General features: G+C 34.7%; 1 protein-coding gene across 1 annotated transcript; it reads right to left on the reverse strand.

The window, feature by feature from the left end:
- Positions 1-9279: 9279 nt before the first annotated feature.
- LOC139845194 (glucan endo-1,3-beta-glucosidase-like) lies at positions 9280-16447 on the reverse strand. Its single transcript, XM_071835436.1, has 2 exons — positions 16393-16447; positions 9280-10253 (listed from the first exon to the last, which is right to left on the reverse strand). Exons 1-2 carry the CDS (start codon positions 16445-16447, stop codon positions 9280-9282), a joined length of 1029 nt encoding a protein of 342 aa, XP_071691537.1.
- Positions 16448-17161: the final 714 nt, after the last annotated feature.

The following is a 17161-nucleotide window of genomic DNA, read 5'->3' on the forward strand; positions in this document are numbered from 1 at the left end:
ATTCGTTTATTTTAAATAAGTGCGAAGACAAAAGGCGAAAACGACGAATTGAAGACACAAAGGTCCAAAAAGCTCAAAAGTACAAGATACAATCAAAAAGGTTCAAATTATTGATGAAGAACGTCTAAAAATGACAAGAGTACAAGTTACAAAACGCAAAGTACACGATATAAAATTGTACGAAAGGGCGTTCGAAAATCCAGAACCGAGGCATGAACCAACTTTCAGCGCTCGACGCAACGGTGTAAAAATTACGAGTCAACTATGCACAAGAATAAAATATAATATTTAAATAATTCATAATAAGAATAATATTAAATAATAAAAAGTTGTTAATTGAGCATAGTTCAGGGGTCGTAAATGAAAATTTCAATTCTAATTTCACCTATAAAACTATGATTTACGATCAATTTTAGGAGACCCTTTTCGATATTTTTTCTATCTTTTTCTTATTTTTCTATCTATCAATATCAATATCTATAATTTATATCTATAATTCTCTATCATAATGTTAATGTAATCAGATATAACAATAATCTTAATTTTAATTTTAAATTATGATAATAATAAGATTTATGATAGAGATCGTTTGAGTGTGTAAGTCGAAATTCTGTCCGTGTAACGCTACGCTATTTTTAATCATTGTAAGTTATGTTCAACCTTTTTACATTAATGTCTCGTAGCTAAGTTATTATTATGCTTATTTAAAACGAAGTAATCATGATGTTGGGCTAATTACTAAAATTGGGTAATTGGGCTTTGTACCATAATTAAGGTTTGGGCAAAAGACCGACACTTGTGGAAATTGAACTATTGACTATTAATAGATGGGGGGTATTGTCTAATTGAGTGACAACTCATTGGAGTCTGTCGAACCTATCTTCAAATTAATTAACCTAATAATTAATAATGATTATGGTTGTCCTATTTAGTGATGTTCATATGGAATCTGTTATAATCATTTAATTAATCAATTGGGTTGGGTAATTGATTATTCATTCTGATCAAGTGGATGAATTAATATTCATAAACTAATTAAAACAGGGGTGGATTACATACAGTGATAACTGGTGTAATTGTTGACAGAAGTGATAACTGCGTCACAGTTTAAATCCTTAATCAGTTGGAATATTTGACTTCGGGTATAAGGGTAATTTGACGAGGATACTCGCACTTTATATTTATGACCGATGGACTATTATGGACAAAAACCAGATAGATGTATCAGATAAACCAGGACAAAGGACAATTAACCCATGGTAATAAATTAAAATCAACACGTCAAACATCATGATTACGGAAGTTTAAATAAGCATAATTCTTTTATTATATTTCTCATCGTATCTTTATTTACTGTCATTTTATTACTCGCAATTTTATTTTCTGTCATTTTATTTATCGCAATTTATTTTACGCACTTTAATTTTTGTCATTTATTTTTAAGCTTAAAATCGACAAACCGATCATTAAACGGTAAAACCCCCATTTTATAATAATACTACTACTTATTTATATATATATTTTTACAAATAAACTTAATAATATAGCGTTAACTTCACCAGCTCCCTGTGGAACGAACCGGACTTACTAAAAACTACACTACTCTACGATTAGGTACACTGCCTATAGTGTTGTAGCAAGGTTTAGGTATATCCCATCCGTAAATTAATAAAACTTGTGTCATATTTTGTAGTATTTTGTATTAAAAATAATACTATTTCGTACCCTCACGCTACATCATCAGATACCGATTGTTAAGGTTCGATGGAATGCTCGTAGAGGACCCGAGTTCACCTGGGAACGAGAAGATCAGATTAAGAAGAAGTACCCGCACTTATTTCCAGAAGATGAGCTAACACCTCCAATCGCTTAAAATTTCGGGACGAAATTTATTTAACGAGTAGGTACTGTAGTGACCCGAACTTTTTCGAACCTTTCTATGATTATATGTTTAATGAAAAATATATTTACATGATTAAATGTTTCCAACATGTTAAGCAATCAAACTTGTTAAGACTTGGTTAATTGAAACAGAAATTTTGTAAACGTCTGATTACCCAGTTTAACCAATGATTCACGAGCGCTATAAGTTGTATATGACATGATGATACATAAATGAATAAATATATATGTTTAACATGATATAATGATCATCAAGTATCTCATTAAAAATAGTAACAATAAGTTATATACTTAAAAAGGAGACTATTAATGTATGAAACTCGAAACGATACATATAACGATTATCGTTATAACCACGTCTTACTAAATATATATGAAGCATATTAATACATTGTTATATTATATATAACATGATAATATGATAATTAAATATATCATTAAGTGTATTAACAATGAACTACATAAGTAAAAACAAGACTACTAACTTAAGGATTTCGAAACGAGACATATATGTAACGATTATCGTTGTAACGACATTTAAATGTATATATCATATTAAGATATATTAATATATCATAATATCATGATAATATAATAATTTAAAATCTCATTTGATATTATAAACTTTGGGTTAACAACATTTAACAAGATCGTTAACCTAAAGGTCTCAAAACAACACTTACATGTAACGACTAACGATGACTTAACGACTCAGTTAAAATGTATATACATGTAGTGTTTTAATATGTATTCATACACTTTTTAAAGACTTCAAGACACTTATAAAAATACTTCTACTTAACAAAAATGCTTACAATTACATCCTCGTTCAGTTTCATCAACAATTCTACTCTTATGCACCCGTATTCGTACTCGTACAATACATAGCTTTTAGATGTATGTACTATTGGTATATACACTCCAATGATCAGCTCTTAGCAGCCCATGTGAGTCATCTAACACATGTGGGAACCATCATTTGGCAACTAGCATGAAATATCTCATAAAATTACAAAAATATGAGTAATCATTCATGACTTATTTACATGAAAACAAAATTATATATCCTTTATATCTAATCCATACACCAACGACCAAAAACACTTACAAACACTTTCATTCTTCAATTTTCTTCATCTAATTGATCTCTCTCATGTTCTAACTTCAAGTTCTAAGTGTTCGTCATAAATTCTACAAGTTCTAGTTACATAAAATCAAGAATACTTTCAAGTTTGCTAGCTCACTTCCAATCTTGTAAGGTGATCATCCAACCTCAAGAAATCTTTGTTTCTTATAGTAGGTTATCATTCTAATACAAGGTAATAATCATATTCAAACTTTGGTTCAATTTCTATAACTATAACAATCTTATTTCAAGTGATGATCTTACTTGAACTTGTTTTCGTGTCATGATTCTGCTTCAAGAACTTCGAGCCATCCAAGGATCCGTTGAAGCTAGATCCATTTTTCTCTTTTCTAGTAGGTTTATCCAAGGAACTTAAGGTAGTAATGATGTTCATAACATCATTCGATTCATACATATAAAGCTATCTTATTCGAAGGTTTAAACTTGTAATCACTAGAACATAGTTTAGTTAATTCTAAACTTGTTCGCAAATAAAGTTAATCCTTCTAACTACACTTTTAAAATCAAATATACACATGATATATATCTATATGATATGCTAACTTAATGATTTAAAACCCGGAAACACGATAAACACCATAAAACTGGATTTACGCAGTCGTAGTTACAACCGGGGGCTGTTTTGGTTTGGATAATTAAAAACTATGAAAAACTTTGATTTAAAAGCTATACTTATGGGAAAATGATTTTTCTTATGAACATGAAACCATATCCAGAAATCATGGTTAAACTCAAAGTGAATGTATGTTTTTCAAAACAGTCATCAAGATGTCGTTCTTTCGACGGAAATGACTACCTCTTTCAAAAACGACTTGTAACTTGTATTTCCGACTATAAACCTATACCTTTTCTGTTTAGTTTCATAAATTCAAGTTCGATACGAAACCGTGGCCGCTTAAATCACTCAAAACGGATTAGAAACGAAGAAATGGCGAGCAAAACAAAATTGGTAAAAACTACTCATTTTAGCTACGTGAAAATTGGTAACAAATCTATTCCAACCATAACTTAATCAACTTGTATTGTATATTATGAAATCTTTAGATACCATAGACACGTATACAATGTTTCGACCTATCATGTCGACACATCTATATATATTTCGGAACAACCATAGACACTCTATATGTGAATGTTGGAGTTAGCTATACAGGGTTGAATTTGATTCCAAAATATATATAGTTTGAGTTGTGATCAATACTGAGATATGTATACACTGGGTCGTGGATTGATTCAAGATAATATATATCGATTTATTTCTGTACATCTAACTGTGAACAACTAGTTGTAGGTTACTAACGAGGACAGCTGACTTAATAAACTTAAAACATCAAAATGTATTAAAAGTGTTGTAAATATATTTTGAACATACTTTGATATATATGTACATATTTGTTATAGGTTCGTGAATCGACCAGTGGCCAAGTCTTACTTCCCGACGAAGTAAAAAATCTGTGAAAGTGAGTTATAGTCCCACTTTTAAAATCTAATATTTTTGGGATGAGAATACATGCAGGTTTTATAAATGATTTACAAAATAGACACAAGTACGTGAAACTACATTCTATGGTTGAATTATCGAAATCGAATATGCACCTTTTTATTAAGTCTGGTAATCTAAGAATTAGGGAACAGACACCCTAATTGACGCGAATCCTAAAGATAGATCTATTGAGCCTAACAAACCCCATCCAAAGTACCGGATGCTTTAGTACTTCCAAATTTATATCATATCCGAAGGGTGTCCCGGTATGATGGGGATATTCTTAAATATGCATCTTGTTAATGTCGGTTACCAGGTGTTCATCATATGAATGATTTTTATCTCTATGTATGGGATGTGTATTGAAATATGAAATCTTGTGGTCCATTATTATGATTTGATAATATATAGGTTAAACCTATAACTCACCAACATTTTTGTTGACGTTTTAAGCATGTTTATTCTCAGGTGATTATTAAGAGCTTCCGCTGTCGCATACTTAAATAAGGACGAGATTTGGAGTCCATGCTTGTATAATATTGTGTAAAAACTGCATTCAAGAAACTTATTTCGTTGTAACATATTTGTATTGTAAACCATTATGTAATGGTCGCGTGTAAACAGGATATTTTAGATTATCATTATTTGATAATCTACGTAAAGCTTTTTAAACCTTTATTGATGAAATAAAGGTTATGGTTTGTTTTAAAATGAATGCAGTCTTTGAAAAAAGCCTCAAATAGAGGTCAAAACCTCGCAACGAAATCAATTAATATGGAACGTTTTTAATCAATAAGAACGGGACATTTCAACAACAACTATTTTTTTACAAAATAGTAGATGTTCAACATGTATGGTAACACAATAACCTTACCGAACCGCCCATTTATCACTTGCAGTTTGACTACATTAATCCGATGTTGCCTACTGCTCGATGAAGCACAAATTGATCTCCTTAATACCCCACTTGTGTCCTTTAACTTACCACGTCCACCAGTACAAAACTACACATATTAAATGAGATAGTTTGTTTTTCGACTAAAAAAGGTGACATCGATATAAATATACTAAAGAACGATACATTACCACGTCAACATGATATATTAAGACATGTAGGCACCACTGATTCATATTCAACTGAAAACGAAAACATTGACATCAGCGTACCTTTTCAACGTCATTTGGGTTCCCCTAATCCTTTTGGTACTTCTCTTTCACTTCAGCATCATCTTAGTATTAATATGGTTTTGTTGACTATCCATACTCAAACAGTTAGTACAGTAACATAGATAACCACTTGAATCTTTATAAGGTTCAATAATGTCCATTCTTCAGACGATCAATTATCAGTCTTGCTAAAGTCACTATTAACAAATTCAAAGAATTAGCGTAATTTAAGACATCTATACAATTGAGAAAAACAATCAAAATTCGAAACACTAATAACGATTAGAAGCTGATTTTTGTTCTTTGAGGTTGTAGAAGTACTACATGTAATTATAACATTCGTAGTGCAATTGAAGTTGGAAAAAATGAACCTACTGAAGTACACCAAACCTCAATTAGTATATTTCCAGGCTAGCAACAGTGATATTTTCTAATTCTTTTGGTTCACTTCCTTGCTAATCATGTTTTGTTCTAATTACATATAGCAACAATCTACTAAAGATTAAACCCCTTGTTATGTGTCTGATAACTAACCCACTCTCAATGGACGATTTAATTTCCGCTGGCCACCATCGTTGATGTCGATTGATAAAAATTATAACATGTCCAATCTAGTTGTACTTATACACCAAAGATATCAGGCAAAAAAGTCGAAATGCTTCAACTTAGCATATAACCTAATGAGTGTACTTCACTGTATTTAAAACATCAATCAAAATGGACAAAATATAAAAGAAATTATAGAATACCTCCGATGCAAAATTAAAAAAAATTGTGGATTCATGAGAACCATAAACACATGACCCTAATGCTATCTTTCCTGGAGCAAATAAAGCTAACTCATCCACTTGATTACGATTTCAATCGGAAATTAGAGAAAAACGCGATGGAGAAAGATTAATCTGCATCTTAACTTTTTAAATCAAATCGAAAAGAAAAATCAAAATTCACAACCAATTTAGGGCACAAAAAAGAGGCATTAAAAATAAAAAAATACCTAACTTAATTAAAATCGAACGTTTATTCGGCAATTTCGTCCCGACAACCTGGGTTTACGACGGCCTGAATCGGTTGGTGGCGGTTCAACGATTCTCGCTGACAGTGTTGATGATGGTGATTTGCCTAAGCGGTTGGTGGTGGTGTGCCGATCTCTAGATTAAGATGATGATGGTGATTAGCCTGGATGGATCTATGAAAAGAGATCTTGGTTGAGTTTTGAAAAGAGAGAGAGTGTTGAAGGAGGTTCTGGATGGCGTATTTTGTGCAGAGTGTTTGGTTTAAAAAAAAAAAACAAAAAAAACCCTGCTACAGTATAACAGTAAAGTGAGAGTACTGTTATACTGTAGCGGGCAACTTACGCAATTTAGTATATTGTATAATGGTCCTCCAACAATGCAGCAGAAAGCAGAAAGAACCTGGAAGTTTTAGAAACCACAAATGAGAACTCTCAACTTATAAATTATCAAACTAAGCTTGCTAAAATGATATTCATTTTTAACACCTACAATTAAAAAAAAATCAACAATTCAAAAAAAAAAAAAAGAAAAAAAAAAGAAAAAAAAAAAACCACACGCCTTTTTGAAACATACACCTTCTCCTTGTATTTTATCAAAAGTTCTAGGCAGCCTCCGCTATCTTTTATGTCCTTCTATAAGGAACCTATCACTGTTATAAAAAAAAAAATAGAGGCAATTCGAAGAAATTTTCCGTGGGATATTGAGGACGAAGGTCGTATTACATGGGTAAATTGGATTAAGATAAAGTCTTATCATGGTGGAATATCAACGACTAAATCCCGAACGGTGTTAAAAATGCTACGAGTGCTGCCAACTTCCAACTCAGGTCGCCTAATGCTAATAAAGCATTTTTCGCAACAAGGTTAACACTATTATGAGGTTGATTTAGAAATGGCGCAATAACTTTGTTCACTCCACAAGTGATTCTAGACGGTCAGTTTTGAAGGAAGATATGATGGTTCATCTCAAGTCGTTATCACATTTGTAGTTGGCTAATCGATCATCGATTCTACATGGCAGCTTCGAAGATTGGAGATCAAACCTTTCTAGCATAATTGTTTAATTTGGAGAGTCGTTGTATCCGTTTAGTATTTTTAGATTGTATGTAACTTGGTGATCTTTGTGATGCTCGTCTCTTGTGGTGGGCACTGCCCAGTTTTAATAAATATCTTAGCTTTCCGAAACGAAAGTAACAATAAGTTATATTATCTTTTGCGAATTTCATAAATAGTTATTTGTCTTCATTGAAAAAATTCAAAAAAAAAATAGAAAAAATCTAACATACTTGGATGACATCATAAATCAATTTAATTTACAATTAAAATTTAATCTTTACAATTGATTATTATTAAGATATAAATTAACAAAAGATGCAGCCTTTATTCCTTTTGTAATTTACAGAGTATTGGTTTTTTATATGGTAAATAAAATTACCTCTGTGCTCCGCAATATATTCACTAAATCAAAAAGCAGATACGGATATAAATCGTCGTCCTCAATATATCTCCTTTTTCCCAAATCAAATTAAAATCCTAGAAAACTCAAATGAATTGCACGCCTTTACGTACTATCTTTTACAAAGAATTCAAATTTATCTCCTCAAAAATAGTTTCATTCATCTTCTACACCATCTTTTAATAAATCTTTTCTTCTATTCTAAGCTTCATCACAAGTCTTTTCAGGTGAATCAATCTTTTGATTAAAGAGTTTATCAATTAGATTATCTTTGTTTAATTATTTGGTTATGAGTTTAGTGCTCATATCATTTATTGGTTCATGATATTTTTGAATTTAGCTAAATGTATTCCATCATAAATTTTTTTTATATAGTTTTCTGCTTATCTTAATTATTGGATGCATACCACATGTTCGATAAAATGACAGGAATGAATTTAATTTTTGTTAACATGAGTTGCTCTTCGTAAGGTTATGAATCCAGAATATACAGGTATGTGCAATAGTAGAACACTGACTGTATAATGAGATGTTTGTGTTCATGGTTAGCATTTAAAGTTCCGTTTAGCATCTCCAATTTATTGAGTTTTTTATATTTATTTTTCATTTATGTATGTGTGAAGGTATATGTACCAAAAAGTATGAATTTTTAAGTTTCAACTTTGATGAAAAACTACTAAAGTTTCTAATTGTACATCTATTGAGTTTCTAATTACTAAAAAAAAGTTTCAACTTTAATGAAAAACTGTTTCGTTTAACTAAACTCGTAATTTCATTGAAATAAAATGTCTACAACGACCACCGTGGTCCATATCAAAAGTAACATTATTATTATTATTATTATTACATTTCTAAAAAGTAACATAACGATAACGATTATAATTTATAATGAAATTAATAAAAAGATCAATACCAACAAGGCAACAAACTAAAAATAAAAGCAACCATTATGGGCTTCCACGTTTTACTAAGCACTTCAACAAGCCCACATATTAGACCCATACCAACACAACCTTTAAACTCATATCATCGAACAAAGACCTTATCAAAAGTTCAAAACCACAATTTTATTCCATTATTCTTATGAGAAACACTTGATAATGATTCTTCTAATTGAACTTCAGTTGATACTTAGACTGCTGATTTGGGGAGAAAACACCAAAATGCTTCTCAGTCTCTTTTCCCGGTTTCATATTTTCATCAAACATAGCAAACAAATAAGTTTCAATCGAAATTCCACGTCTAGCCGGTGTCCCATTTGACATTTTAACATGATTAATCAAGTTTCTATAATAAGTTCCCGCATTATTCACTGTGGCTGCTTGATGTCCCGCTGACGGCCATCCACTCTCTGACACAACAATAGGCACACTGGCCCCACCAAGTCGTGCCTGAGCCGCAAAATGAGCATCATACATAGCATAAAAAAGATTTGAATACTGACGATCATGACCATCAGACACAACAGTTCGTTGTGCAGTAAACAATGCATATGCTAGATCGATACAAGGAGTACCAATATAAGCAAAATAAGGGTAGATGTTAGCTAGCATTGGTGATTTGTTTTCTACTAGAAACTTTATAATCAGCTTGATAAAACCTACAACTTCGTCATCAAATTCACCATGACGTGGCGGATATGAGGTTTTTAAAAGACCGGTGTAGGTTGCGGTTGAGACTTTGATTTGTAGGCCCGCATCTCTAATGGCTTTGTGAACGGTTTGCATTGTTGGGAGTACAAATTTGGCAAAACGAGCGGTTTCTTTATTTGGATTGATTTCGTTTCCAACCGAAATGTACTTGAACTTGACAGTAGGATACGTTAAAATATTGGTTTGGACCCAAACGGTTGCAGCATTTTGATCGGTGAGGGATTCGAGATCACAATTTGGAATGTCGAGAATGAGCTCGATGTTGGTTCCCTCGAGGGCTCGAAAAACGTTTGGATTTGGATCGTAGATCCGCATCCGAGTTATGCCGTTGTTCTTGTAAAGGTTTATGACGTCTTGGTTAGATGGTAAATTGTGTCCACATTGCCCGTAACAAACACCAACTGAATTTGCATCTATTTTTGCTGCCATGAGTCCAATTTATGAAATTTGTGACAAGATTTATGATCATATACATACTTATGTATATGTATATTTTTAGTGCGTAAGGCCATTTAAAGGCAAAAGCATAAGACAGCTAAACCGCGTTGAATCCTAATGAACGCGGTAGGATTACGCAGAATATTAAAGAGTGCGAAGGATTCTCGCAGTGTTTGTGCGGAATTCCTAAGTGCCCGCATATCTTACTTCCGCGTAACTCCTGAATCTATAAATAGGGAGCTTGGCCTCTCATTTTAGGTTGTTGATTCTGGAAGAATTGCTCTAGCCATATTGATCTCTCGTGACTTTGCCCGAGACTTGATCATTGTTTGGTTAAGGTAATTTGCGAAGACCGGGACATGGTTGTTGATCATTTAGCACTTAACGAAATATGACAATAAGGTCCCAAAACCATAATTGACATCCATTATACCCCCTCATTGCACTCAATCCTTGATTAACCTTAATAGGATAAGCTAGGATTGATCAATTGGCGCCATCCGTGGGACACGAATAGAATTGAAATGAGAAATTTGCGTTCGTTATAATCGAGCTATTAAACTCATTTTCTAATTCTAATCGTGTTATTTTCTTCATTATGTTGCAGGAATATGCAATTCGTGTAACAATAGTTGTGAGCAAAGCGAAATGACGAGGCGACAAAAGCTTTTGGCTACTAAGAAAGTTGTAAATATGAATATGAAGGTGCATAAAGCACGCGACACCTGTTTAAACAAAAGTTTGCCAAAAGAACTGAAAAAAGTGCAAGATGCGCGAATAATAAGCACAATACACAAAAAAAAAAGGATTCAAAAAGCGAAAAGCAGTAGAAGTGTTTGAAAAATGGCAATTCGCGCCTATTACATTCCCATTTGCGCAAAATCGCGAAATGAATGACACGCCGTTAGTCAAATCTTGTAAAATCGCAAATACGTGGATCACAATTATGAAAATACATGTTGATACTGGTAGTAGTATAGATTTGATATACGAGCAATGCTTTCGTCAACTACAAGAATGTATCAAAGCATAACTAAAGCCAACCGCGATATCCTTATCTGGTTTTGCGGGTGAATCTGCCTGGCCCATGGGGCAATTATCATTAGAAATTGAATTGTGCGATGAAATAGAGGTGAAGTTGACAAGGCAAACACAGTTAGATTTTTATGTTATACGCGCTGCCTCGCTTTAAAACATGTTATTGGGAAGATCTGCGTTGCGAAGGCTTGGCATAGTGCCATCTACAATACACGGAATGGTTAAATTCACTACTTACAAGGGTGTGGCAACAATAAATTCTATGACTATGCCACCAATTTGTGCGGCTATAAGCACGCAAGACGCAGTTGTTGCGCATAAAATTGAAGAAGATAATACGGTCGTTGTAAATCCTAAGTATGTTGATCAAAAAATTAAAATTGGCGCTGAATTGAATGCGGAAATACGAAGGAAGATTGTGCAATTGCTTGTTGCGTATATGGATGTATTTGCTTGGAGTGAGCAAGATATGAATGGGGTTCCGCGTAACGTTGCAGAACATAGATTAAATGCTAATCCTGCGTTAAAACCTATTGTGCAAAAGCGTAGAGGAATGGCTCCAGATCGCATGAAGTGGTTATCTGCGGAAGTTGCTAAATTAGTTAATGCAGGAATATTGCGTGAAGTAAAGTATCAAACATGGGTTGCGAACCCTGTTTTGGTGAAAAAACCTGATGGTTCGTGGAGGATGTGTATAGACTTTAAAGACATAAACAAAGCTTGTCCAAAAGATAACTATCCACTTCCTGAAATTGATCTTAAGGTGGAATCTTTGCACGCTTATCCTTACAAGTGTTTTTTAGATGCTGCAAAAGGATACCATCAGATACCAATGGCGTTGGAAGATGAGGATAAAACCGCGTTCCATACTGGAAAAGGCATTTATTGTTATATTAAAATGCCTTTTGGCCTTAAAAATGCGAGAGCAACTTATCAGCGATTAATTGATAAAGTGTTTGAAGGACAGATAGGTCGTAATCTGGAGGCTTATGTTGATGATCTTGTTATAAAAAGCAAAACGCAAGAAAATATTTTGGTTGATATGAAAAAAACATTTGAAAGTTTGCGAAAAATCAACATGAAGTTGAATCCTTCTAAATGCAGTTTCGGGGAAAGAGAAGGCAAGTTTCTAGGATACTATGTCACTGAGCAGGGCATACAGGCAAATCCTAATAAAATTGCTGCAATTGAAAACATGACCGCGCCTACAACTGTTAAAGAAGTGCAAAGTTTAACTGGAAAAATCGCGGCTTTAACTAGATTTCTTTCAAAAGCTGCGGAAAGACAGTTGCCTTTCTTTCGCACTCTTAAGGGATGTTTGACGCAGAAGAACTTTGTCTGGACTGAAGAGGCAAATAAGGCATTTCAGGAGATGAAGCAATTGCTTGCTACATTGCCTACATTGATCGCGCCTGTTGATGGCGAAATATTGTACCTTTATATATCGGTTGCGAATGAAGCATTTGGCTCAGTACTTGTTGTGGAAAGGAACAAAATCCAAAAGCCAGTTTATTTCATTAGCAAGGCGCTTGCGGGAAGTGAAATAAATTATGCGCCGATTGAAAAATTTATTTACGCGTTAGTTTTGACGTCAAGAAGGTTGTGCAGATACTTTCAAGGTCATCCAATACATGTCTTAACTAATTTGCCGGTTAAGAATGTTTTGAGCACACCTGCGATATCTGGAAGACTTGCCAAATGGGCGATTGAGCTTGGAGCATTTGAAATATCGTATATACCGCGTACATCTGTAAAAGGTCAAGTTTTGGCAGATTACCTTGCAGAAATGACGGGTGAATTGGAGGTTATCCATGAAAGAACACAATTAAATCCACCTCAACTCGAAATCTGGGATTTATATACAGATGGTGCATCGTGTATTGAAGGAGCAGGGGCGGGATTAGTGTTGACAAATCCAAGTGGAGAAGAACACACATACGCGCTACGCTTTAATTTTGATGTAACAAACAATGAGGCTGAATACGAAGCATTGCTTACAGGATTAAATATGGCGCATAAGATGAATATTACGCAGTTGCGCGCATATGTTGATTCGCAGCTGGTGGCAAACCAATTCAATGGCTCTTTTGAAGCCCATGAGTTGTCTATGCAGAAGTATTTAAAACTTGTGCAGGAATCCGCGGAAAAATTTGAATTCCTTGAGTTATCACAAGTATCGAGAAGTCAAAATAAAAAGGCGGATGCGTTGAGCAAACTTGCTGCATTGACATTTTCGCACTTTCAAAAGCAGGTCTGGGTAGAAGAACTTCCCAATAAATCCATAGATGGAAGTTTATTTGTTGCGGCTATAGAAGAGGTTGAACCAAATTGGATGGGTCCTATTGTCAATTATCTGCGAAATGATGCATTGCCAGAAGATAAAAAGGAAGCTCGTTTGGTACGCGAAAGATCACCTATGTATGTGATTAAAAACGATGTGTTATATCGCAAATCGTATTTGGGACCATTAATGCGGTGTGTAGGACCCGCAGAAGCAGCAACAATTGTTGAGGAAGTGCATAGTGGATCTTGTGCTCTTCGTTCAGGTTATAAAACTATTGCTTCAAAAATAATGCGAATGGGTTACTTTTGGCCTACCCTATATCGCGATGTTGCGCAAACTGTTAAAAGGTGTAAAAGCTGTCAAAGGCACGCACCGCATAATCGCAAACCAAGGCATGATATGATTCCAATTGATTCGCCATGGCCATTTTATAAATAGGCCATTGATATTGTGGGACCCTTTCCACCAGGTGCAGGGAACGTAAAGTTCCTGATTGTAGCAATTGATTATTTCACTAAATGGGTGGAAGCAAAAGCCTTACGCACAATCACTGGCGTGCAAGTGCGGAATTTTGTATGGGAATACATTGTGTGCAGATTTGGTATTCTGCGGGAACTTGTAAGTGATAATGGAGCGCAGATTGCAAAAGATCCATTTTTAAGTTGGTGTACGGAATTGAATATAATTCAAAAGTTTACATCAGTGGCACATCAGCAAGCAAATGGGTTGTGCGAGGTCACTAATCACGACATTGTCAGCGGTATTAAAAAGCGTTTGAATGAAAAGCGGAATGGATGGGTTTATGAACTTTCAAATGTACTATGGGCTCATCGCACTACTTTCAAGAAAAGCACGGGCGAAACACCTTTTAGCCTAGTATATGGTTCAAAAGCAATGATCCCCGCGGAAGTCTTTGTTGAGACGCATAGAGTTGCTAATTTTGATGAAAGTGCGAATGCAGATGGCATTTGTGAAAACCTAAATTTCATTGAAGAACGCAGGCTTATGGCCGCAATACGTGAAGCAAATAATAAGCAACAAATTGCTAAGTATTACAACAAGAAATTACGCGCGTTAGCCTTTGATGTAGGAGAATGGATTTTGCGGAATAATGAAGCAAGTCGTGCAGAAAAACAAGGGAAGTTGGGACCCAATTGGGAAGGTCCATACCAAATAGTGGGAATTAATGCGGTAGGCTCTTATAAACTCCAGGACATTGAAGGGCGTAATATACCTAACGCGTGGCATGCTACTTTGTTGAAAAGATATTACATGTAATCAAAAGAAATGTGCGAAATTCTATGCGCATTCTAGGGATTCATGTTAATGCATAACAAATAAGTTTGCATTATTATGTGAAATGAATAAAGCTCAAGTTTCTGTTCATAGCAGCAATTGCGTGTTTATGCGTAGTTTGTAAGTATACTGCGTTTAAAACAACACCATAAATGAACTTAAACAAGTGATGGTAAAGACCACTTGGTAGTCAATAAACACAGTTTAGAGTGTATGCGAAAGGAAATCAGTTTGCTAACTTTTACCCAAAGTATTAGATCTAGCCATACTTGGATGCTTCACAATAAACACAAGTTTTTACCTAAGGATCGTTTCGGCGGACTTAGAAGATTCATAATGTGTAGAATAGCACGTGCATACAGGTTGTTTCGCATAAAGTAATTGTTTGTTATGTGCACAATAGTAAACAATGAAATTGCAAAGGACAATGCTAGTGATTATGAATAAAATGATGAAAAGCGCTATATAAATAAAAGCAATTGCAATTGATAAATGAATTTTTATTATGATTCCGCGAAAAGTACAGCAAATCGAATCATTAAAACGCGCTTCCAAATGCGCTTACAAATTGCGAAATCCTATTCCTTATTGGTTAAGTCTAAATCAATAATGTCTTCGACGGGAGCATCCTTGTTTTGACTTATAGCTTCTAATTTTAGAATAGGAATAACGCGGATTCCTTCCCTGGCCAATGCTACCATTTCTTCTGCCTCTTCAAGAGGGCAGATTAACTTCTCAATATACTCCGGCATTGGTTCCGGTAGAACAGTAACCTTGCTAATCTCCTGCAAAAACTTCACCCGCTCAAGCTGTTGAAGTGCGGTGACATACGTATCAAATCGCTGAGAAACGTCGGCATAATCCATAACTTTTTGCCCAAGTTCAGGCAGATGTTCACGAAGTTTCGCGTAGTTAGATTCCGCAGTTGTTTTCGCGGATAAAGCTGCGGATAGCTCGGTTTGAGTTTGAAGGAGCTTGGTTTTCATCGTATCATGGGCGGCCTGAAGATTATCCATTTCAATGGCTTTCTCAGACAGTTGTTTATTCAAATCATTCACAGAATTTTTTGTTGCTTGTAATTCTGTGGTGGTGGAAGACAGTTGAGACTGAACGATTGCATGCTTGGTTTGTTCCGTTTTTAGATACTCAGAAAACTTTTCTTGGCGAGACATTGCATCAAACGCGGATGCAAATGTCATGTACATGTTCTGGGCAAAACAGTTGAATGCGTCGCTATGCGAGAGTTTGCTAAACTCAGCGCGCAAATCATGAGGAAGGGCAAGCTTCATATGCTGCCGTTGATCCAGCGCAGCTTCTGGAGAGGCGCATAAATAGCCTTGAAGGCCATCCACTTTAATTGATTTTACAGCGCTGGGTGGAGTGCGCCAAATGTCTTCGTATTTGGATAAATCAAATGTTGGTGGAGAGCTTGTCTGTGTTGATGGTGGTGGAGTAACGGATGTTTCGGCTGTAAAAAAAAAAAAGAGACAAAGAGAAAGATATATTAACATAATCGAACACTATAGTTGTTACGTAAAGCAAAAATAATAATATACGCAATTTGAACATTACCAGTCTCGGATGCAGTGGGAATAACTGAACTAGACCTCGTAAACCTCTTTGCCGAACCTGTAAGAGGAGATGTAGCGGGTCGTTTGCTGGGAGTCGCAGTTGTCTGCTGGCTGCTGGTGGTGGGGGATTTTTGTACAGGTTTTGATGATGATTTCGATTCAGGGCTTTTTAGCCTCTCTGCGAGAAATTGTTTTGTGTCATCCTTCTTTTCAATCTCGGAAACCCTCATGATGATGATGAATGAATGTAACGGTTGTTTGTGTAGAATTAAAACACAAAGGGATTGTAAGGAAATGATCGTATTGATGGTTACTATGAGGGAGAGAGAAAGTATGATGGATAAAATGATAATCAGCTTCTATATATATGTTGAACAAATAACCCCAACGGTATTATTACTTACCGGCTATATATGCAAACAAAAATTCGGCAAATGGAAAAATAGCCGTTGTAAAAAATAAATAATGTCTTTACGCGAAACATTGTGCGTGAATCGTTTGCACATGAAGACAAACTGCAATTTTTATTTTTCAGAGTTTATTGTCTTACATTTTTTGCAAAAATGTAACACAATAAACTGGGGGGACTTGATCATATACATACTTATGTATATGTATATTTTTAGTGCGTAAGGCCATTTAAAGGCAAAAGCATAAGACAGCTAAACCGCGGTGAATCCTAATGAACGCGGTAGGATTACGCAGAATATTA

The sequence above is a fragment of the Rutidosis leptorrhynchoides genome, chromosome 4 (assembly GCF_046630445.1).
Source record: "Rutidosis leptorrhynchoides isolate AG116_Rl617_1_P2 chromosome 4, CSIRO_AGI_Rlap_v1, whole genome shotgun sequence".
NCBI lineage: Eukaryota > Viridiplantae > Streptophyta > Magnoliopsida > Asterales > Asteraceae > Rutidosis > Rutidosis leptorrhynchoides.